Source organism: Falco peregrinus, chromosome 17 (genome assembly GCF_023634155.1).
Source record: "Falco peregrinus isolate bFalPer1 chromosome 17, bFalPer1.pri, whole genome shotgun sequence".
Classification (NCBI taxonomy): Eukaryota; Metazoa; Chordata; class Aves; order Falconiformes; family Falconidae; genus Falco; species Falco peregrinus.
In genome coordinates this window covers 74,725-98,184 of record NC_073737.1, presented here as the reverse complement: position 1 = coordinate 98,184, position 23,460 = coordinate 74,725, and the positions used below count along the sequence as shown (strand labels likewise).

The 23,460-nt window shown below is 43.4% G+C and overlaps 2 protein-coding genes across 5 annotated transcripts in view; one reads left to right on the top strand and one right to left on the bottom strand.

Moving 5' to 3' along the window:
- Positions 1-8,318, bottom strand: part of KAT6A (lysine acetyltransferase 6A) — a 51,032-nt gene extending 42,714 nt beyond the window's left edge. Inside the window, exons 1-3 of the mRNA XM_055820429.1 lie at positions 8,206-8,318; positions 6,292-6,341; positions 5,421-6,191 (exon numbers count right to left, since the gene is read on the bottom strand). Of these exons, the coding sequence (XP_055676404.1) occupies positions 5,421-6,023 (603 nt within the window). The 5' untranslated portion in view covers positions 6,024-6,191; positions 6,292-6,341; positions 8,206-8,318. The remainder of the gene's footprint in view (positions 1-5,420; positions 6,192-6,291; positions 6,342-8,205) is intronic.
- Positions 8,319-8,465: 147 nt separating this feature from the next.
- AP3M2 (adaptor related protein complex 3 subunit mu 2) lies at positions 8,466-22,646 on the top strand. 4 transcript variants are annotated; one of them, XM_055820433.1, is made up of 9 exons: positions 8,467-8,704; positions 11,762-12,727; positions 14,865-15,036; positions 15,568-15,705; positions 16,244-16,329; positions 16,855-16,988; positions 17,861-18,068; positions 18,898-19,042; positions 22,273-22,646. In XM_055820433.1, the coding sequence occupies exons 2-9, from the start codon at positions 12,455-12,457 to the stop codon at positions 22,407-22,409; spliced, it is 1,293 nt and encodes a 430-aa protein (XP_055676408.1). In that variant the 5' UTR covers positions 8,467-8,704; positions 11,762-12,454; the 3' UTR covers positions 22,410-22,646. The 4 variants fall into 4 exon arrangements, with proteins under 4 accessions (XP_055676409.1, XP_055676408.1, XP_055676407.1 ...); XM_055820434.1 differs by lacking the exon at positions 11,762-12,727 and having other exon boundaries at positions 8,466-8,704; XM_055820432.1 differs by lacking the exon at positions 8,467-8,704 and having other exon boundaries at positions 10,705-12,727.
- The last annotated feature ends 814 nt before the right edge of the window (positions 22,647-23,460 follow it).

Here is a 23,460-nt window from a genome sequence, read left to right as displayed (position 1 = left end):
TTTTTGTTGACAGTGAATGGATAAATAGAACGTGCAGGGTAGTGAAACAATATACTTTAGCATTCTGCAGATAACAGCTTAAGCATTTATCAAAACCTGCTACATCAATAAGGTAACAGTTTGCCTGGACTTTTATACAAGTACTACATTCTGATCTCCCACATCTTCATTAGTTTTTGACCCAAGCTAGTATTCAGGCTGTGGCTGGGTTCTTCCTCCTAGGTTGACCATCATACTCCACAATTTTAAAGTCATGCTAAACTATTCCAGAGGAAGATATACCCTGCAGTAAGTACAGCCATAATACAGTCACAATTTTTTGTAATCTCAAAACCATGAATGTATTTGCCTTGTAATGGCTAAAAGACATGATTAAAATTTTATCGTGTAGCTAATATACCATGACCTTTATTTGTTACATAGACAGTATTACCTCATGCTCTCCCTCTCATGAATATTGTCTTATTTCACACTAAATGCCAACTTTCTAAAACAAGATGCTTTTCAGTTACACTTCTGTACAGTGCCAATACAGTATGACTTGAACTACTAGGTACCATAGCCCTACAAATAAAAGCTACTGTACCAACGAGACTTGTTCAGGAAGACAACCCAGGGCTTTCCAGACCAACGTAGGTTCAGTTAGTTCTTCTGTTTCAACCAGACAGGGGAGGGGGAGAAATTTTTTTTAAAAAAAGCGAAGTTATCTGTTTCAAAGTTTCTGATCAAAAAAGACTCCTGAAGCACTGCAATCTGCAATCCTTCCCCCTGGCATTCTAAAGTCGCAGCACACAACCATATAAGAAGTTTCCCACAATTATATATATATGTAACATGCATTTGGTAGCTGTAGATAAGCATCAGATAGTTGTTACTTTTCAGGCTTCAAATGAACAAATAGAACATTTCAAACTAAGTGAGAGAAATCAGGCCTTCTTGTCTGGCAAATGCATGCCTTTGGTGCCAAAAAGTATGCAAAAAAATAAAGGTATTAGTAGTACAGATCAAACAAGCAGGTTGCATGGCCAACTCAACAGCATGCAACCAAGGCCTCTGATGATGTGCCAGTTCACAAAAGAGATGATTAAAGAGGCTACTGCCCTGTGCTGCCCTCTCTGTCCCTTCATCAGAGATTCTCTCCCAATAGCAGCAGCTGAATTTCACAGCACAGAACATTAATAGTAATAAACAGGGCTACAAACCACAGCAGTTGAGGAGCAAAACACCACTTGCTTTATCTTTGCAATGGCCGCGGTAACCTCTGGCAGAGATGCAAGGTGTCAGTACAAGTAAGATTAATTTCCTAAATCATCTCTACAGCAACTGCCCAATCACGAACAAAAAAACAACCCAAAACTAAAACCCCAATCAAACAGTAGTGAAATATCCCAGAAAATTTCATCAAGATACCCTTTAATTTTTTCTGCATACTGTCAAGTCTTTCTATACCCAAAGACACTTCAATAGCCAGTATACGTTAAAACAGTATCGCTGTTTATTCTTTTAGCTTTTATAACTAAAAAAAAAATCTGCCTTCAGCTCTCTTAGGATACATGGCATTCATTTAAAGATAACTTACGGTTTCCAAAGCAGCATCAAAAAATTTTTCTCCCACTTCAGAAAAAGTATTTTTAAAAATAATAATTAGTAGGAAGTTTCAAAAAAGAAAACTGTTCCTCTGAACAAACACTAGCATACAGCATTTTTTCCTCAAGAAAAAAAAATACTCTAAAAAGTAAAAATTGTTTCAGTCTGCAAATATATAATTACAAATGAAACAGAAGCAACAGCTATACTTTAAAGAAATATTTCACGCATATTTAATCAGTGCTTTACTGTAGAAATTGCACTTTAACAGTAGAATTACTTATTTTAGAGTCTAGCTTGCACAGTATTGCTCATTCCCTACAGATGTCACTGCTGGATGGTGGACTCACCACCAAACGTTCTTTGCTCCATACTTACCACCTCTTGGCTGACCTAATGTGGGAGGCCTGACACCTACACTTGCAGCTACACTGAAAGGGTAAGGGTTGCCTGCTACTTACCCAAGAGGCTCAACCACCTTCTCTTTCCTTACAATTTCAGTATGAACTCCCTTTACTTTTAGGTATTGTAACAATTTGACACACACACCACACACAAGCCCATTTATTTCCTCAACAGGGGTAGGTATTGTGAATCTTACCCGTCTGTCACTTTTTATAGAAATTACACCAAAATCAAGTCCGGTGTTTACTCCAAAACATCATAAGGAATGCAAAAATAGCTCTTAACTGCAATTCCCATTTTAGCTTCTAAACTACAGGAAACTGAAAAGAAAGACAAGGTCATTTTCCTAAAGCCTACACGAGTGAAGGCACATGTAGTGCTTAAAACTGAAATTAAAGACAACTCTTTGCTTGTCCGCCATTGTCACTAGCAGATAAGCAAATTTCAGCACTGCACTCTGCCCATCAGCAGGTTCTTTTTTTGTTTGCTTGTTTTCATCCAAGTAGTGTTTCTAGGCCAGGGATTTCAAAACCATAATGTCAGCACCATGTCATTACTACCTGGTAAACCATGACAACTTCCCAGGTTTTTTGCCCTTGTACACTAGAATGTGATATTCGCAGAATAAGGAGATAAAAAATAAGAGCTGAAAGAAAAGCAAATAATATTTACTAAACAAAGCTTCTGTAGTGCTACTTTATGTTTATTTTGTTTTAAAAAAATAAGCCCCAACTTTTATAGACCTCCTGCAAGGTACTCAGTTTCACAATACACAGGAAAATACCCAGAATTGAATGTTCACTTCTAGGCATCTAAACAAAGCAACACTACTATCAGACAGACAGGTATGCACTTGCAGCTGAGTGGAAGCTACATTTGAACAAATAAAAGGAAGAAATATTACACCTTTAAGATTCATAAATTTGGATCATATGATGTATGGACAGTTCTTAAACCGATGTTAAAAGACCAAACAGTGCAAGGATAAAAGAGAACAAGAGACAGGTCATTGGGATTTCTCAGGTTTGGGAGGTTGAGCCTTTGTTCCTGCTGTTGCCAGGCTCTTCTAAGAGCCAAGAGAAACCTTGTCACAATACTCTGAAAGAATGTGTTCTGAATAATTCCATTAAAGAAAGGGGGGGGGGGGGGGGAGGGCAGGAGGAATTACAACAGCATAGTAAACCTTTTGCACCTGCATAACTGGTTGAGATTTAACAGAAAATAATAGAGTGAAGGATGATTACCACATAGTGCCTGCATTCAAAAAAAACCCAACCTGACCAAAACAAAAACCAAAACCAACCACCTTAAAACTCCTGTAGAATAGGAACTGACCTTTTGGCTTCCACTGACTTGCTAGTCAATGCTGGCAGAATCTACATAGAAGTTTTAATAGCATATCTTCAAAATTGCTTAAGAAACTAGTATGAAACTCAGCATGGGTTACACAGCACAGAGACGGTAGATGAAAAGCAGAAATCTAGAACGTTAGTTTAAAACACACCAAAAGAGAAAAAAATATCAGAAGAATTTATTGAAGAAACCCCATACAAAATTTCTACTATAGCTACTGTGCATTCTAATGTTAATAACAATCCTTCTAGTGTTCAAGCTGCTCAGAGAAGAGGTGGAAAGGAATTAGGGAGCATATCTAACCAGTCCAAAATGCACATACATATGTGTGCATGTGTTCATATTTATGCACACACATATTTTTCTGGATAGCAAAAAACAAACTCCAGACCAAATCCTGTATTTATAGTAGCCCATATTATCATTTACCACTCTGAGGTATCCCATTTCAAGAAAAACGCAGGGAACACTTGATCTGAAAGAATATCAAGCCAGTCCTGAGCTTTGGCACATTACAAGAAGACTGAATAAGCTGTGAAACATAGTGTGTTAATAATAATATGCACAGCTAATATTTTCCACTGTTACTACCACTCTCAATCCGGCTGCCTCATGTGCCCGGCTTCTTTATATCCAATTTTCATACCATTTTACAGCTCTACTGATTTCATTACAGATATAGTTGGAAGAAGTACATAGGAAGCGTTTGTAGACAGAACACTTGAAAAAACATAGAGAAAGTTGCTGGAATTTTCAGCATAGTAATACTTACTTCCTACATTCCACCAGCCCACAACACAATGCTCTGGCTAGTTAAGTACTACATCCACAGTAGAGCTCCCACAGTTAAATTGGAAGTTCTGAGAAACTCTACCGGTGATAAAGCAGCTGAACAGATTTTTTTTGTATTATTATTATTATTTTTAAGGAAGATGACTCCTACAGTAGTTTTAAGTCTTCAAACCCTAACGGACCATAAAGCAGTCCTCTCACCAGAGAGTGAAGCTGACATGAAAAAATATGAGCAGCACAAACCCAAAGTGAAGAGGATATTTACAACAACAAAAAAAAATTTCAACACTGCTGAAAAAAAATATTATTATGGATAGGAAAAAATAATTTTCACATTCTAGAAGTCCTGGAGAGTAGTAGTGCAAAGATAGGAATTACTGGGGAAAAAAAGTGGTCTTCAATAAACAAAGGCAGACTTCTGTTTTACTCTGCTTCCACAGTAGCACAAGGACCAGAAAGATACTGACTGGGTATGAATTTCACTCCAACAGCTTCATCTTGAGGTTGGAGTGGAGGATCAAAGACCTTAGGCATGCAGAAGGATGAAAGAAAGGACGGGGGAAAAAGCATTAAAAAAAAAGGGGAAAACAATGGAAAAATACTTCGGTTTGCATAATGGACTATATTTAAGACAGGTGGGAGGAGGCATACAAAAGGGAATAGAAGCCCACGAGCTTCTTCATTCCAGCATTCCCACGCTCTCTACATCCTCTGATTTCACTCTTCAACTGCTATATCCTATATACCTTTCCTTCTTATTTCACAACAAAGCTGTTCTGGGACAGAAAGTGATTTTTTCATTGTGAACAAAGAAAGCCTCTACAACAGCATTAGGCAACAACTGTTAATCAGCGCTTCACCATGTTATCTGTATTCAAATAAGAAGCCGAACTGGCAGTCAAAAATGTGAAAACAAGAGATGATCTCAAGCTTGCTTTGCAAATCCACCTCACCTTAAAAGTAAGGAGGCTTACTTCTCAAGTTTTGCTAATGTAACTATAGTAATTCTGCTATGATACGTACAATTCTGCTGCACAAAGTGTTGAAGAGGTAAACTCCCCACAGTAGTTAATTTGTAGTTTTCAGGTCCAAGGTACAAATTATGATCTACAGCACCTCCTCTGTTCACGCTTAGAAATTTGGACACAGTAGAATCTTAAATGCACATTAGCTGTTTCTAACTTACAAGATGCAAGTGAAACAAATAATTAACCTCAAATCGTGACTCTGTATTAACACATTTCATCAATCCCAAGAAAATGCTCATGCAAACTGGGTCTTACCTTATCCTTTTCATGGGGAAGGAGACACACTGGAGGGAGACAGGAAAGAGACTCAAAACTTTCCTTCCCATCAGCATTAGTGGTTGCTTTAGTGTTGAGTTGGTACAGAGGTCCATCTTTAAGGAGCCTGCCATGGCCAACAGCACGTTTGACAGCTAATCGTAGTTGCTGGTGAAAAATGGAGGCAGTGCTACCTCCAAATGATGCAGACACATCTTTCTGACCTTTCAGAAAGCGCTCGATGTTCTTCAAGGATGAGCCGCTAGACTCAGCCAAGCCCTCAATTGCCCGTTTGATAAGTTTATTCCAGTCCACGTTTGGTTTACCATCCAACTTGCCATGGTTCCGAGGCTTCGGAAGTGCTATTCTCCCAGGATTATCAGGATCCTTATAGGAGTTGAGACCCTTGTTGGAGACTTTTAAAATAGTTCCATCTTTAACACTCAACTCTAACTGTTCCAGAACAGTTTTACGGTCCAAACCGTGTGAAGATGACACTGCATTGCATATCCTCTCCTCAGAAGGACGCTGTTTTTGCTTCTTTACCTTTTTGATTGCCTCCAAAATCCACTCTGTATACAGCGGGTTGGCTAGTTTTACCATGGTGAAGAATTCTGTATATCCATAGAGTCGTTATCCTTTATCCCGATGCTGAACAAGTTTCACACAATGAGAAAAGAGATTCTCGAATGATGGGAACCAGCTAACCATAGCATACACGTTTTCTGTTCTGAATTATTCCCCCTTTCTCAAACATTATTTGTTTTCACACTAAAGAAAGGAAAGCAAAACAATGAGAAATTTCCTCATTCTTTCCAATAAATCCTCTAACAGCTTCAGATAAAGATATAAAGATTTCAGCATATCTCACCTCAGCTTCTGGTCTGCACACTCACAATGAGAAGAACTGTAACATTAGGCCTAGAAGAAAACAAAAAGAGAGACATTTCCAAAGAACAGTTAGAGAAAGGGGAAAAAGCCCCACAAAACAACAGTCAACACTAATGCATTAAACACATCGGAAAGTTTTAATCCACTACTACAGTTCTGAAACACTGAAGTAATACTTAAGGTTTTATCTTCACTACTAATACAAGCATGCTTTAACACTGAAATAACTCCATATAGCCTAGAGAAAAAGTGTGCCCTTTTTATTTCAATCTGTAAGTCACTATAAATTCCATACCAACTTTTAGATCTTTGCTGAGCACAACCTAAACTAGTATTTGGGGGTGGGGGGGTGGGGGGGTGATGGACCCATAATGAAGACAGCTGCTGCTTTTTTAAGATCTTTATTTTTGCACATGAAAGCCCTGCCTGAAACTTCAACAGAAAGCAGTAGGAATAGCCAAGAGTCTTGAGCAAACAGCAACAAACTTTCAGAGCTCTTCCAGAAGTGTAATCATAGGTCTGATTCCCTCCTGCTAAGAAAAGCTATGACAGTTGTCCCATCAAGAAAAAAAGTGAAGAAACGCAGCTGGAGATTGTAATTAAATGTTCCACTTTCAGAGACCACAGAAAAGAAGAATACAATGTTATAATCTTCAGTATAGTTGAGGCACACTGAAAACACTTGAGGACAAAGTAACAGGTGACCATACACAATGAAGAAATGCTTATGAAACTGCTAATTAAAGATGCAGATGGAAGAATACAAAGCTCTACTTCACAGCCCTTAGTTGTCTTTAACAAAGACTTCTACGTTGATGACAGTACGTTGTGCTTAAGTTCTACTGCAAAAATACCCTAACCGAGAAGGACTTATGAACTGTTTATCACAAGGAATAACGATTTTCTGCAAGGAAAGTTTTAGTCACGAGTTAGTCATCAACACAGCTCTCCCATTCTGCTTTCTAGTAAGTACTGAAGAATTTATCAACACACGGAACAGATTTGCATACAGACATCAGACTCCACTGCACAGCTCCATACAGCCAGTACTGGAAAGATTCAGAACTACTGTTCAGACCAGAAAGGATGCAGCGCTCGCCTGGAGCTTTTACCCCGCGAACAACCGATGGAAAGGGAAAGCGGGCCCCTGAGACCCGCCCGTCAGCCAAGCGAGGCTGCGCTGCCGGGGCGCCCCGGCACGGCGGGATCGCGGGGCCAAGGCGGACGCGGCGCGCTGACCCCAGCGGAGCTCCGTGCGCAGGACGTTACGTAACCGCCCGGCCAAGCTGGGGCGACACCGGAACGGTCCCGGCGCCGGGTCGGTTGCTCGCTCTCTGCGTGACAAGCGGTGCCTGCACCTGCTACCGCTCGTCCCCATCCCTGTCCCGGACAGGCCCCGCACCCGGCGCCCCGAGGGACGCGTTGCCTCGGTCGAGGGGCTCGCACTAGCAGAATCGGGAAAAGCAGGGCGCAGGCCGCAGCCCCGACGACCAGCCCGGCCCCACACCATTCTCCATCCCCACGGAGGCGGCCGGTGCAGCCTGGCTCTCGCACCGGTTCGGCCGGGCCCGCGCCCGCCTCAGCCGCGCTCTCCCGCGCCCGAGAGACGGAGAGGAGCGCAGCCGGCGGCCCCCCCCCCCGCCTGAACCGCCCACTTCATCCGCGCCGTGCCGCGGCCGCCTCCTCCCCGGGGTGTAGGCCCGGCGGGCCCCAACGGAGCGGGCGGCTGGGTCCGGGCCTGGCGCAGAGCGGCGGCGGGGCCGGAACAGGCCGCGAGCCTGAAGCGCCCAGCGGGCCTTCCCCTTCCCCAGGCCGTGGGGCTTGCCAGCCGCCTGTCTCCGGGTTCCCCGGCATCAGGCACCCAAGCTGAGGCGGTCCCGCCGGCGCTACTCACCGAGGCCCGCGAGAGACGGGAACCGAGAAGCAAAGGCCGGACGGCGGCGAAGCCCGAAACTGACACGGCGGCCATCTTGGGTCCGGAGCTCTGCGGCGGGGGGAGGGGGCGTGGGAGGGGAAGAGCCCGCGGCGGGCGGGGGCGCGCGCGGGGAATGGCGCGGCGGGGCGGGAGCGGCCGCCGCCGGGAAGAGCCGCGGAGACGGGGTCTGCGGCAGCCCCGGCCGCCGGCGGGAGCGCGCGGCGCGGGGAGGCGGGGTGGCTCCTCGGGCAGCCGGAGCGGCCGGGCCGCCGCCCCGGGGCCCGCTGCTGGGGGCGGCCTGCGGCGCCATGCGGGCAGAGTGTGAGGGGCCGGGCCGGGGCGGGTGGCGGCAGCGTTCGGTGAAGGCTGGCTGGACACGGCGCTTGGGCGGGAGCCGCGGAGCGGGTGCTGTCGGCGACGTCTCGCTATGGCTGTGGGAAGCCCCCCGCGCTCCGAACGCGCGGGGCTGCGGCCGAGGGTATGGCTACCGGCTGCTCCGGCCGCTGGGATGCGGGCGGGAACGGCTGGGCGGCGGGAGGACTCGTGTTAATGGTCGTACGCTGGTAGGCGGGTGGTTGTAACCTGTAAGGTAGGAGATCTGTCTCTTAGGCTTAATTAAGCTTGCGCTTGTAACAGTGACTGGGGCTTTGTGACTCAAAGGTACCGAAGTTACGTGGAATTTTGAAATAACGATACCTTTTAGCCTGGAGGGCGGGCGCGCCGTGGCTGTGCCTCGGCGGCGCGCGCTGAAAGACGGGTCGGTCCTTGGGCGTCTTTGTGAGGTAGTTCGTGGAATTTCCCGACATCTTTGATACGTTTTAGTTGTTAGAGTAAAAACATGCTGCTCAAAGTCGCCGTTCTGCACGGAGGTAACTTGGGAGCTGTCCCGGTACATTGGTGTTGGCTCTGCTGTCGCTGAGGTGAAGAGCGGCTGGTGCCTGGCGGGGGGCGCGGGAGGCTCCTCTGGCGCTGTGCGGGGGGGTCGTGTCGGACTGGCGCGTGCTGAAAGTTGGCAGGAACGAGCAAAGTGCAAGTTCTCACTTCACACAAGTCTGTCCCAGGTTATATTTGGTTTCTGTCTCAGGTTATATTTGGCTGAAAGTATCTCGTTTTGCTACCCATCCTCAACGACTACATGCTGCCTGCAATTCCCTATCCTATTCTAACCTCTGGCTCAGTTTACCAGTTGTGCACACACGTTATAAACTAGGCATTTTTTGCAACTTCCTTGAAGGGACAGCTATTGTGTAAAGTTTCGTGTGAGCTTCCCTTTCAAGAAAAGAAAAAATAAAATCTTAAAAAACATTGTGGAGACAGTTGATAAAGCAAACATGATGTTTTCTGAATGGTTTTGTTTAGTGTCTTGAGGTGAGAAATCTCTCTGTTGAGTAAGACAAACTCTTTTGACATTTTAACAGAATAGGTTTTCTAGTGCAAAAGTTAGATGTTTTCAGTGAGTTGCTTATTACTTGAAGCCAATGGAGTTTGACATGCTACTGTACAACATACTGTACAAATGGTTCTGTTTCTGCCATGTAAGACTATAGAGGTCTGGCCTTGTCAGAGTTGGATTATCCCTACAAATTAATCTCTTCTCCCACCTCTTCCTGAGTCTTCAAAATTCAGGTGGTTCTATGCTGCATGGCTTCCAGTGCCTTAAATTACAAACCTGTGTTGCTATGTCGAGAGAAACTAACAGAGAGAGAAATGTAATTTTCCGATGTGAAAGTAAAGCAAGACTAAGAGGATTCAGTATTTAACAGCAAAACCCAGTTGTGTTCCTACAAGAGTATCACTCTGTAGACTGTTCTGTTTCAAAATTTGCAGTAGGTTATTATTAGCACCCTTGCAAAATTAATTGGTTTTGTTGACTAATACAAATTAAAAAATGGCCTGTTTTCTTCTACTCTCTTATTTGCACAGTACAGGCTAACAGTTAAATCATCAGAATTGCTGCATATGGCAAAGTACAGATGGTAAGGAGTTGTTTTATTGTAAAAACAGTGCATGGTTTGGCAACATCATTTTGTAGCACTGCCCTTTGACTGTGCTTAGGTTTCTCTGGGGGTTCATATACTGTGACTGAAGTATAGTACTCTTCAGTGAGCAGTTTTTAGGCAGTCACTAAATTAACCAGCAAAGTGATATTCTGTTCTGGCAGCATCTTCTGCTATGTTCTCCTTTTAGGTTCCAAGTTTAGATAACTTCCCGAGCCACTGTGGAGACTGACTTGCAGAACTAAACGTAATCTTTGCGCTAACAGTTTGGAAGCAGTCAGGCAGCATTTCTGCAGCAGGAAATGGTGGTGTAACTGCAAATTGTTCTCTGCACATGTCAGCAAGATATTTTAATAAACTTGTCTGATTTTAAAGCAGAAACATATTTCCCCTTTTCCCTCAACAACCCTTTCCTTTGGTGTGCAGAAATAATTAACTGCCCTATAGTTGCTTTAGTATTGGCACCAACGTTCTTGATGGCTAAAGAAACTGAAGTAACTGTAGGAAAAATACAGAAGTAACATCATCATGAACTGGGTAAAATACTAACAATTTTAATAATGGGTGCAAGCAGTTAGAGGGAAATGGCAGTTTTTAAACGTGTAATACAGTCAAAACTGAATTGCTTTTTGTGAGACAGAAAACAAATGGCTATATTGAAAAGATGTATCCCATGAATGTTGATTTGGTGGTCCAGGGTAAAACCAGAAGGGTTTCCTCAGAGAACCAGACATATAAAGGCTTTATGTTGTTGGTCAATGTAATGATGTGCTGCTGCTTTCTGCCTGTGATACCTACAAGATTCCCATTAATACAGTCCCCAAGAGCCTCATAAGCTGATACAATAATCTTTACAATATCTGTGTGTTAAAAGTAAAGCGATTATATTAAAATAATAAATAACCTTTTTGAATTTAGAAGTGCTGTGATTAAATGACAAATTATTACCCCTTTGCGCTCACAAATATGTAATTCATTACAGTAATTTGAATTAGGCATTTAAAAAACATTATTTGATGATGTTTAAAAAATGCATTTGATACAAATTATGACCATGAAAGAAATTCATCTGTAGTTAATTTTTCCTTCATTATGTTCTGCTATACTAAAAAGCTCATCTAGCATGCGTTGAATTATCTAATACTTTAAGTAAGGATGTATGCCTACAGGAGTATTAAAAGGTAATGTCAGAGTAAATAAACTGACTTCTGCCCCATTTTAGGGGGAAAATAGCTACAAAGTATCAATAGAGAATAAGATCTAATATAAACTCTGAACTGTGCAGATTTTTTTGCATTCTGACATAAATCAGTCCGTTCAGCTTACTCCAGGCTTCGTACCACTGCTTAAAAGATTTGCCCACAACCGTGAGGCATCGTCAGGTGCAAAGACTCAGGCCAGAGTCTTGCGGTGCTCGTGCAGCAGTCCTAACCGGTAGGCAGTCACCATGTAATAAGGGTTGTATACTTAGACAGTTTGTTTGATGGGATAGAAAGGATGTCTTTTTTTTTGTTCTTGTATTTGTTTGTTCCCAGCAGAGCAGCAGGATTGGAAAATTACTTGTAATGGCATCTGCCTGATTCAGAAGTCCAGAGATTTGCTATGCGAATGTGAGACACCTCTTCTAATTCTGCAAAGGAATCACTTGGCGTAGAGTTCAGCTGCATTTTGCGTGGTAGTTGCCATTTCCCATGCCAGCTGGACTGTGTGGTGCTCTGTGGTGAACAAACCAGCAAAACAACGCAGTGCAACACGTTCAGCTAGCAGCACTGCACTGTAGAAACTGGGTTCCTTAACACATTTTATATACTATACTAAGACGTCAACCCGAAAAAGAGGGTACCCTTAGAAAAACCAATCCGTGGGGATTCTGAGCGCCCCACCGGAAAACCTGGGCGGGCGCGCCACGCCGGGGACGCAGCAGCCCGCGTACGAGGAGCCCGGCCCGCCGGCTCTCCCGAGCAGTCAGAAGCTGAGGGGCACGAGCGGCGGCGACAGGCCGCTGCGGCCTCGGCTCGGGGGGCGTTGCCCGGTCGCAGCGTGCCTTTCGCTGCGTCATCATCCGCCCGCCTCCCTTCGGCCTATCGGGCGTGGGTGTTGGCGGGTCACCCAATCAGCGTGCTTGCTGCCGAGCCCCGCCCATTGAGGTCAGGGGGCAGCTTCGGGCGCTGCCAGTCCTCGCGGCGGGGCGCAGGGCAGGCCCGGCGCCGGCTCCGGCTCCCGCCGCAGCCATGATCCACAGCCTGTTCCTGATCAACGCCTCGGGGGATATCTTCCTAGAGAAGCACTGGAAGAGCGTCGTCAGCCGCTCCGTCTGCGACTACTTCTTCGAGGCGCAGGAGAGGGCCTCGGAGGCGGAGAACGTGCCGCCGGTGATCCCCACGCCGCACCACTACCTCCTCAGCGTCTACCGCCACAAGATCTTTTTCGTGGCCGTCATCCAGAGCGAGGTGCCGCCTCTCTTCGTCATCGAGTTCCTGCACCGCGTCGTCGATACGTTCCAGGTGCGGGGCGGGGGCGGCCTGCGGCGCCGGCTGCAGCCAAGGGGTCGGTTGGCTGGTGCGTGCGAGGTTAGAAGAGGAGCCCCGGCTTCACTGCCGTGTTGTGAAGGAGGACGGGGCGGCGGGGAAAAGGGAGCCCTTCAAGTTAGCAGCAGTTCATTTTCTTTTTCCTATCTCGTAATTCTCATCCCGCACCTGCGAGGACCTACAGTGGGTCTCGACGGCTTGCGGTGGTTGGGAGTATACAGCTCCGGATGACGATGGATTCCAGATCAGCCCATGCTTGCAGGAAGGACCCCTCAGCAATCAAGATTTATGTTTCTGTTCTGCAGCCTCGTGTCTTCTAGGGGCTGTGAACTAAGACCGAGCTGGCCTTGTTCTCACGAGGAGTTTTTGTGACTCATAGCCACGTGCTTTAGTGAATTAGTGACAACCATCCTATGTGCTTGTATCTCTAGGTGTTTCTTAAAAGTGTACTGGCTTGCTAAAGAAGTGAGTCACAGGAGTTGCTGCGGAGCAGCCATGTTCCCTCGGTGCTGTGGCTGATGTGACTGTTGATCAGTTTAGGGAAACACTGAAATGTCTTGTCTTCTGCCTGTCAACAACATGATTGTGTAGTCTGGATTTGAAATGTCTTGTGACCAGCATCCTACAGGAAATGTGGGTGCCTGGTCAAACAAGTATCATGTGAGCTTTTTCTTCCAGGTGCCAATGAGAATGAGAGTGCAGGCTGTGGACTGGCTGTTCAGGCCAAAAATGTACCATGTCAGTTGCGTAGGTCTTGTTTTTTGTGAGGGGACGAGGTGTGAGCATTTCTTCACTGGCCTGGCCATATGTTAAGATCTGGTATGTCTGAAAAAGAAATAGTATTTTTAGTGCAGGCCTAGGAATTCTCTAGCATCACGATTTATGTATGCTCATGCTTTGTGCAGAATCCCTGAGCTCTTTAATTGCTGTAAGTAACTAGAAGCTCAGGTTTGTCTTTGTGTGCGTGTGCTTGCTCGCTCACTCTCCGGAATGATGGTTGAAGACCCCATAGAATAGAAATGTGAGTAAATTAAATGTTCAATCTTAAAAATGGCTTCCTGTAACATATACTGAGTCCTGAAAGATCTCCACTGAGGTTTTCCGTACTTATATTGTGTTACAGATTTACCGTTTGACTTGGTTTATTTTTACTACAAACTTCAATATTTCTAATTATTAGTAGGAGCTGAAGAAACAGTAGAGGAATCAAGCTGGGGAACAAACATGTCTGTGGATCTTCTGTTATTCATGTTCCGAGGTTCTGCTTTATACACCTCTTAAATTACGAGGAAGGAGGGTTTTGTTATGTGGATAGAATTATTTTTCAGACTTTTCAGAATAGTGGACTTTGGTATTACTCTAATATATCTTAGGATGTGTAAGCAGTCTGTGCACCCCAAGCAGTATCAGAATGAAAAAACACAGGTAGTGTGTTAGATGGACTTCAGAAGTCTTCTCCTATAAAACAGACATGGACTTAGGCAGAATATGCAGAGTCTGAAGTTGTGCTTCCCCTGTATTCCGCGTTAGTTTTTGAAAAATATTTACAGAATTGAAGTTAATAATTGTATTATTGCCTATATGTACGCAAGCATTATAACAAAAGTAAACAAGAAGCTTTGATTTGATGAGGAGAGGCTGAATTCCTCAAACAGCAGTGCTGCACCGTTGAAAGTGTTGAGAGTACTGTAGGTAAAGACTAGGGTAGCCGAGGAATGTGATACTGGAGTCTAGTGAAAAGCATCACTGCACACAAGTTGGTAGTGTGACCGCACAAAGTAAGTTCTTATTAATACTGCTGCTTAATTGGTTGCAATTGAGACAGTTTCAAGTGCTAATTAAAAAAATCTTTTAGCTATCAAAGGGAATCTTGTTATACTGAAAGGAAATAAGAACATATGATGATGCAGTGATTTGCAAGCTCGCTGGGGCAGTGGCAGAGGTATGCTCAGAGTTGTGCACTTCTGTTGGAGTGGTCAGCCTATCTGATGTGCTTGCACTAGTACATGGAGGTTCAGTGTTGTTTTATCTCCTCCAGATGCGGGGGGACACTGAACTGAATGATCACTAAAACTCTTTCAGAGATTGTTGAGTAATTATTTTTTTTGCACAGGATTATTTTGGTGTCTGTTCAGAGGTGATGATCAAGGACAATGTTGTGGTGGTTTATGAGGTGCTGGAGGAGATGCTGGACAATGGCTTTCCATTGGCAACAGAATCTAATATTCTTAAGGAACTGATAAAACCTCCCACTATCCTGCGAACAGTTGTCAACACCATCACAGGTACAAGGAGACAAAAAGTAGATAAACTGGGGTGGCCGTGTGACAGTATTCTTGTATAAGTAAATAAGACATGGGTGAAGAAAATTTATGTGGTCCCATGCCATTCTAAACCCCAACATGGGTGTATTTAGGGAGTCCAGTGTTAGTATTTGTTTTGGGGTTCCTTCCAGTTCCAGCACTAGTGGCACTTTTTGTTTGTTTTTTTTTAACTGAAACAGACATATTACATTTCCAATTACAGCCATGACATGACTTCCTGGATGAGTTAGTTTAGGATGCGGGTTTTCTTGGGGTGGCTTTTGGTTTTGTTTTTTCAGTTGCACTTCCCCATGCCTTATTGTGGTATGTTTTAGAGTTGGATGTAAGAGAGATGTAAAATGTAGTATACAAATGGTGAGTCTGGAAGTGTAATTGCTCTCCTACAAAGAGAGAGAGGTTCTCAGGGATTATTTGCAATTATGTAAGGCCAAGGACTTGTTCTGGAGCATTGGCTAACTTTTGTGGTGGTTGTGATTGCCCTTGTTTTTCCAGGAAGCACTAATGTGGGTGATCAACTTCCTACTGGACAGCTATCAGTGGTGCCTTGGAGACGTACTGGTGTAAAATATACCAACAATGAGGCATATTTTGATGTGATTGAGGAGATAGATGCAATCATTGATAAATCAGGTATGGAAGCTGCTTCTGGCTAAGGCGAGGGTGACTTGTCCAGATAGTGCCTGAAGAGAGATTTAGGTTTTCAAAGAGAAGCTCCCCTGTCTAAGTGTGGGAAGCTCTATTCCTGTTCTTACTCTGGAATGTTGCCAAGTTGTAGGTGCTATTCAGTCAAAAATTCTAGAGCAGTACCAAGGTTTTAACATGTTTTTGTTCCTGAGGTCTTGTAAACAGTTCTGTATCTATTGGGAAAATAGAAGGTGAGTGAACATTGTGTGTAGCACTGTCTCCTTAGTTTTTGTTCATCTTAGTCTTGTTAAGAATTGGGAGCTACTGACACTGGCCATTCAAATGGACATGGCTGTTGTCGCTGGTTCTTTCTTGTATGCATCTAGAAGTTGTTGGGAATGAGAGAAATCTTGAGCAGCAACATAATGAGCTATGACATTTCATAAAGATGATAGATTTCTTTCCTCCCCACTGATAAGTTTTTCCACATTGGGATTTTTTTCGTCAGGTTCACATAACCTCCGTGTTTACTTTATTGTTGCAGGTTCCACGATTACTGCTGAAATCCAAGGAGTGATTGATGCTTGTGTGAAGCTGACTGGGATGCCAGACCTTACCCTCTCCTTCATGGTAAAGCTCAAGGATGTACCTTTCCTTAAGTGTTTTGAAAAGGGTTTCCTACCCCTGCTACTAAGATCTCAGTCTCATGCTGATGGATTCCAATACATAAGAATGTGGGTATGCCAAATAGAAAGAACTGACAATGGAAACTCACAGTGAACTTCAGCAACTTTGAGCCTAAAGGTGGTTTTTTTTCAGATTCTTTTTTAAAAGTACTGTTAGTGTGTGCTGTGACTAAGTTTCTGAGATACAGTGGTGCTTTAGGCAGATACCCTAAAGGGCCATCTTTTTTATGAGTATGTATCAATGTAATTATTTGACATGACTAAATTTTCTAAAACAGGGTGGAGGTTACTGAGTACTGCTATTGCACAGATGTAACAGCATCAAATAGCTTAACATGTCTGAATGTAGTTACCTTCAAGTGGGCAGAATGCATCAAATGGTAGGTCCTTCATGGATAGAAGACTGAGAAGAAGAGGTTATTTTAAGTAGTACTGCCTTGACAAACTTTGTGGTGTTCTTTTATTTCAGAACCCTCGGTTGTTGGATGATGTCAGCTTTCATCCATGTGTGCGTTTTAAGCGGTGGGAATCGGAGAGAATACTCTCCTTCATTCCACCTGATGGAAATTTTCGCTTGCTCTCCTACCATGTCAGTGCTCAGAAGTAAGTGACAAATGTAGTGCTGTGAATTATGAAATTTGGATCTTCCTGGCTGGGGGGTGGGGAGGAATTGCTTTTAAAAATCAGGTGGCATGTTGTGCCATATGAAGTAGAGGTGCATAGCAACTTGAACTTTTCCTTTTTTAAAACATATTTTCTCCTTGTTTGGAGCATTGATTCTATCATTTCTTTTTGGTCAGCCAGCATTTTTTTCAAAGACTAGGAGCAGATGAACAAACTAGAGAGGGAAAGAATTAGGCAGTATGGAGTAATCAAGCTGTTGCTTTCCTATATTTATAAAATACTTACAGAGTAAAACAAGATAGTTTGGTAATCTTTTGGGGGTTTATAACATTTCTCTTAATAGAACCACAAGTTCTTGTCAGCTGCACTCTTTTCTAGAAGCAGCTTACTAAGTACTAATCGGGGTTACAGATGCTAAAACATTTTGTTAGACTTTGTCAAGCTTGTCTCAAATAGGTGAAAAGGAGTGGGAAATCCAGCCAAAAGCACAAACATGAAGTTCAAGTGCTGCTGCACTGCCTGGAACTACTTGCCAGCCTGGTTGAGACATGGAAAAACATTCCTCATCTTACGTTCAAGTCTCCTGTTACTTATTGGATGTAGCTACCTGTCCTGTAGAGAGATAGAAAACTTAAGATATGGCAAACTTGATTGAAAACACTGGAAACCAATCTCCTTAAAAGAGAAGAAAATCCTACACTGATTTGTTTGATCTCTAACAGCAAAGTCAGAATCCTGTTCTCAAGTCATAATTACACTTTTTTTAATGTAGAGAGCAAGGACTGCATTGGGAAAACCAAAGATGAAGACAAAAGATTGACAAGGACTTTCTCTTCATGTCTTTATTCTAGTCTTGTGGCAATTCCTGTCTACATTAAACACAATATCAGTTTCCGTGATAGCAGCTCACTGGGACGTTTTGAGATCACAGTGGGGCCGAAGCAGACTATGGGGAAGACTGTGGAAGGAGTGATGGTCTCTAGCCAGATGCCAAAGGGTGTCTTAAATATGACCCTCACACCCTCTCAAGGAACACATGTCTTCGATCCAGTTACAAAGGTGAGAGGAAAGAAATTATATGTATTTTTTAATCTTTCTTACCTTTCAGCAAATTAAGTTGAGCTGCTCATGCTTACATGAACATTTCCTTGAACATCAGTTGTCTGAAGGCAGTATCTTTTCTTGGGGTGAGAGCTTTTTCTGGACAATTGCATAGTAGAAGTTGTCTTAATCCCCACAACAAACTGTTCAGTGTCTGAGTGGACTGTAGTTCTGGTTGCTTAGTGTGTGCAGAAAATCCTGCTGGTATTGTATGATGATGCATCAGTCTGGTGCTTTACAAACTTCTGCGTATCTAGTCATGCCCAGTACTGCACATTATACTTGGTCCTTTGCAAACACTGAGGATTTGTATTGGTTGGTGGGTTTTGATGCGGTTTGGTGTGTTCTGGTTTTGTTGTTTAATGTCTGCTGCCTCCCCTCCACCCCAAGTTCACTTTTTTTTTTTTTCTTCTTATTGCAAACACAAGTTTGATGGTTTACGCACAGTGGAGCCTCAAGCAACACTGCTGCAGCTACTCAGAGAGGAGGCAATTCTGCATTATTTTGGTCACTGTTACACATAGGAAATGGGGGCTGTAGCATAAGCAGTGGAAATACCATTCATGGTAGATTTCTGGAGAACCTTATGGAAAGAGGGAGGGAGAACAAAGGTCTGAGGCAGCTACTCCTTAAGCCTGTACTGTGTCTGCCCAATATGAAAGGCAAGATACCTGAGACAAAGACTTTTTCCATAAAGAAACATTAAAAGATGTTTTTAGAGGGGGACTCTTCTTCAGAGGGTATTACCGTATTTCTGTTTCACTGCTGCATTTTCTGTTCCTTGAAGTTGCTGTCATGGGATGTGGGGAAAATAAACCCCCAGAAGCTGCCAAGTCTGAAGGGGAGCGTGAGCCTGCAAGCTGGGACATCAAAACCAGATGAAAACCCCACCATTAATCTGCAGTTTAAAATTCAGCAGCTGGCTATATCTGGTAAGTGACTGTCAGGTAAAGAGGCTGAGGTTGTCTGCTTTGTCAGTGCTCACTCTGCACATAGCTGCAGTAGCTCTGCAGGCCTTCTGAAGTACACTTTATCTGAAACCTGTTCTTCAAGTAAAAAAAATAATGTGCTTTGACTATGGATGCATGGATTTGTTCTCTCATGCACTGTGAAACAGCCTCTCTATGCTTCCTTGCATTTTGTGCTTATAGGCCTGTAGAGAATTTTAGAGTATGGATGTGTTTGTAAAGAGTCATTCTGACAATCAGCAGTTGTCAGCTTTTCTCAGTTTTGTTTACTGCTTACTAAAACTTTCCCTATGCTTTCTGCACCTCTAGTGTGATCTTCTGTTCCTTTATCCTGAACACCTGTCTGCTTTGTTTGTGGCAGCAGTCAGTCTTATGCTGTGGTTTTTTGCCTTTAGGACTGAAGGTGAATCGCTTGGACATGTATGGGGAGAAGTACAAGCCCTTCAAGGGGATAAAATACATGACTAAGGCTGGCAAGTTCCAAGTCCGAACCTAGAGGATCCTGATAATGAGGAAGAGCACTTTTCTGTTTCTCCTGTCCCTGGCTGTTGGATGCAGCCTCTTACTCCATCCATCTGTTTAGGGTTGCTCCCTTGCCTGTAGTAGCATGAGCAGGATAGCCAGTCCTTAAGGTCCTGGGGAGCACGGAAAAGTAAGGTTGACCTGAAACCATCTCATCCCTAGCTGAGTCTGAAGTATTAAGAACAGTGGCAGATGGGAGAGGTGTTCAGGTCCCTTGGGATTAGTGAGTCAGTTGTGCAAGCTTGTATCACCTTCATGTTGCTGTGTTAAAGGAAATCCTAGGCATTTGCTGCCTTTTGTAACTTCCCTCCCTTATATTTTGGTTGGCTTTCATCCTTTTGTGGAAATTCAACTTTGCATCATCTACAAACTTCAACTCCAGTGTGATGGTCTGGCACCTGCCCTTCTCCATCACTGGGCATTAGGGTGGAGAGCTGTATACTTCTTGTCAGCAGAGGGGTCATCTAGCTGTTCTGTCCGCCTCAAAGGGACTGGAAGTGGAAAGTTAGATTGTTCCACCCAGGATGGGAAGTTAAGAAGCCTGAGATTGGGGATGGTGCCACAGGGGAGGAAGGGAAGAAGTGGATGATATTTCTAGATTTTTCTTGAGCTTGGTCATTAAGTATCCTGGATCTTTGGAGATAGACGGGAAACCCATCCAAATCTATGAAGGGCTGACTGTAGCACATGCGATCTTGTGCACATGTGATCTTGCAATTGGTGGTGGCGACACCTGAATGTAATTCTGCGTTGCTTCTTATTTTGTCAGTATTTGGAGGTAGGGATTCTTCTAGCTTCTTTGAGGAGTCAGGGAAGAGACAGAGAGGCAGGAGAATTTTTGTGGAAACATAGCACTTTGGAAACTGAAGCTGTGACTAGATGAAGGCCATCACTACCATAGTAACTTGTTGGAACCTCTTTTTGTCTCTGCCTGCATATTACAAATGAAGGTGATAATGCTGTTCTCCAGCTCACTGATGTCTTTCTTTGAGATAATTGTGTCCTGGTACCTTTGTAGTGTTTCTGGCTGCCCTACCTCATTCCAGTTCCTGTACCAATCAGCTGCTGTGCAGGTGGATTCACACCTACGCTGGATTTTTCACTGGGACTCCTCTGTTCTGCAGGAGCTGTTGCTGCATCTGCCCATTCCAGTCTGCGCTGCATCTCTCTGTACAGCATAAATATGAAATGAGAGGCAACTGCTCCGTATTGTCTGTAATGTGCTCTTTGGCCACTAGATGCCAATGTGTTTTCTCTGTGGTAGCAGAACTTGTCCCTAGGCTGCTGTACATACGGCTATGGCATCTATCAGGTAGCCGTGGAGTCCAGCATGTATAGTTTGTGCTTGTGAACAGAACAAGGTGACCCTAAATGAAGGATAACACATATTCTGGTTTGCATGTGATGGATTTGCAGTGGATGATGGCATCTTGCTTGTGGAATTGCAAGTTCCAGTGCAACTGATAAATGCTATAGCAGGTGGCCTTACTGCTGAGCATGTTCAGTGCAAATATAACCTTCAGCAAGGACATCAATAAAATTCAGTTTTACATGTCATCTGTGTCATTTCAGAGTGTTTTCTGGGGGCTTTACGAGAAAGATAGTTGGTATTTGAGGAGGAAGGTAAATCATGCCAGTTGGACTGTGGATACTGGGTGCCATAGGGAGATAAATGTCTTTATGCAATTGGGATTGTAAGCTCAGGACTAAGCCACTGCCTGAAAAGCTAAAATTAATAACTTTCTTGGTAATTTTTCTTAGTGTTTCCCGAAAGGAGTGCTGAGCTTTTCCTAGAACCTCAGCGAAACTGTTGTTAGGAATGCAGCCGAACCATTTCTGTTTAGTAGGTGGGGTTTGGGGTAGCTGGTTAAGGGCTGTGCTTTTAATTATGAAGACCAATACCTCTACACCTTCCTGCTCTTCAAGTGCTTAATATTGTCCTTTGGGTTTGCAGCTTTGTTTTTTGAAGTATCTTTTCTTTTCTGCTGAAGTGATTCATGTCAGTCAAGATCTTGAAAGGGTTCTTATATGCATAAGCGTGTCTGGCTCTTATGACAAGCTTTCTGTATCAGTCTGAGATGGCTGCAAGTTCCTACAGAACGAAAGATGAAGCAGGGCAGAAGAGGAAAGCAGGGAGCAACATCAGTGAGATAACTTAGTAGATGATAGAAATTTGGGGGGAAATGTGAGGTATACCTGTGTTCTTCAGTTACAATAAATGCTGATGTCGACTTAGGTTCTGGAAGAACTTGAGTATGACAGTATCATCTGCAAAGCAAGAAGAAGGATGATGCCAGCAGATGGCAGTCATTATTGTCTTAGGCCTTGCCTCAGGATGGTGCTACTGTGTGCTGGATGGAAGAAGACAAGAAGGGGGGAAAAAAATAAGAAGAAAAGCTGATGCCATAGCGATGGAGACTTATCATGGGGATTTTTATCAGGGAGGGTTGTAATGGGTAAACAAGCCAGAGAAATGCAGTTAAAGACACTGAGCTAGGTGGCAGCAGCTTCTGGGAAATGAAACACAAGAAGTTAAAAGTAAAGCTGGAGAACAAAAGTTCTAGTTATTGGACTGGGATTTGGTTAATATCCCAGATTAACGATCTACTACAAAATGAGTGATAAAGAAGAATTTGAAAAAAAACAGAGTTGATTCTGGGCCCTTCTTTAAGCTAGCCACAGAGAAGACATCACAGAAGACAGACCAGGATGGAAGGAAGCAGCCAGTGCAGGGATGGCAACTAAAGCTTGTATAGCTCTCTTGTCACCTTGGATATTTCATGTAAGTGTGTTTTCAAGGAGCTGGTAATGACTGTTATGTAAAACTGTTCCTCTGCTACTTATATTTCTGTAGGATGTATTTTTTCCTAAAATACATGAGTGTCAAGTGTGGTTCAGTTACACTTGGTGGCTGTTATATCACATCAAGCCTAAATAATGTATTTCATAGACTCTTTGAATTGTGGAACAAAAGTTGCATTCCTGAGGAAATTTACCTGTGTTACTCATTGGAATGGTTTTGGTGTTCTACAGGCAGTAGTGAGTATTTGGCAGGCTTGCGAAGGCCAGGACAGTGAGGCACAGCAGCACTTGGAAATGGGTTTAGGGGAGGGGAATGGAAATTTGTCTTTTTCTCGGGGTTAATACCTAATAAAATTCAACTAACATCAACAAAAAATCACACCAAAAAAACCTGAGCTGTGACTCTTTTAATAAGCATCATGGGGGTTTTTTTTTTCCCCCCTTCCACTGGCTGAAATACGGGACTCATTGCTGAAGCTAACTGGACTTACACCACCCTTTCTCTGAGGACATTAGAAAAGGTCTCTTGGAGGTCAGTTTCTAAGCTGGTAGCTAGAAAGACACAGACTGTTTGTAAAGTTGCCATTTACAAAACCCATTTGATAAAATAATGGACATCCTTACCAAATCTCTCTTCTGTACTTACTATATATAAGCTACTCTATTTGACTAGAGGCTGTGCTACTAGATCATGGGAGAGCTCCTTAAAATTAGAGTAAACATTCTCAGTTACAATGTTTTGAAATTTCCCAAATACAATAGACTAGTTTTCTAGCTACAGTGTCTGACTGATACTAAAGCTAAACTCCTTTTGTAGCCTCAGTGTTATTTTTTTCCTTTTGTAAAATGGTAGTCGTAGGTGCTTTCTCTTTATAAAACAATTGGACAAGAAAGAGTCTGTCAAAGCGGCTTAACTCTTAGGATGTGCATAAGTGCCACTTAGAGTGTTGTTTCTATGTGACTCTAAGTAATGCTTGATTATTAAGATTCTAGATCACGGTGGCTTGATTATACCTGTCCTGTCGTCTGTTAAAGGACAAATGCAGCCTTATGACATT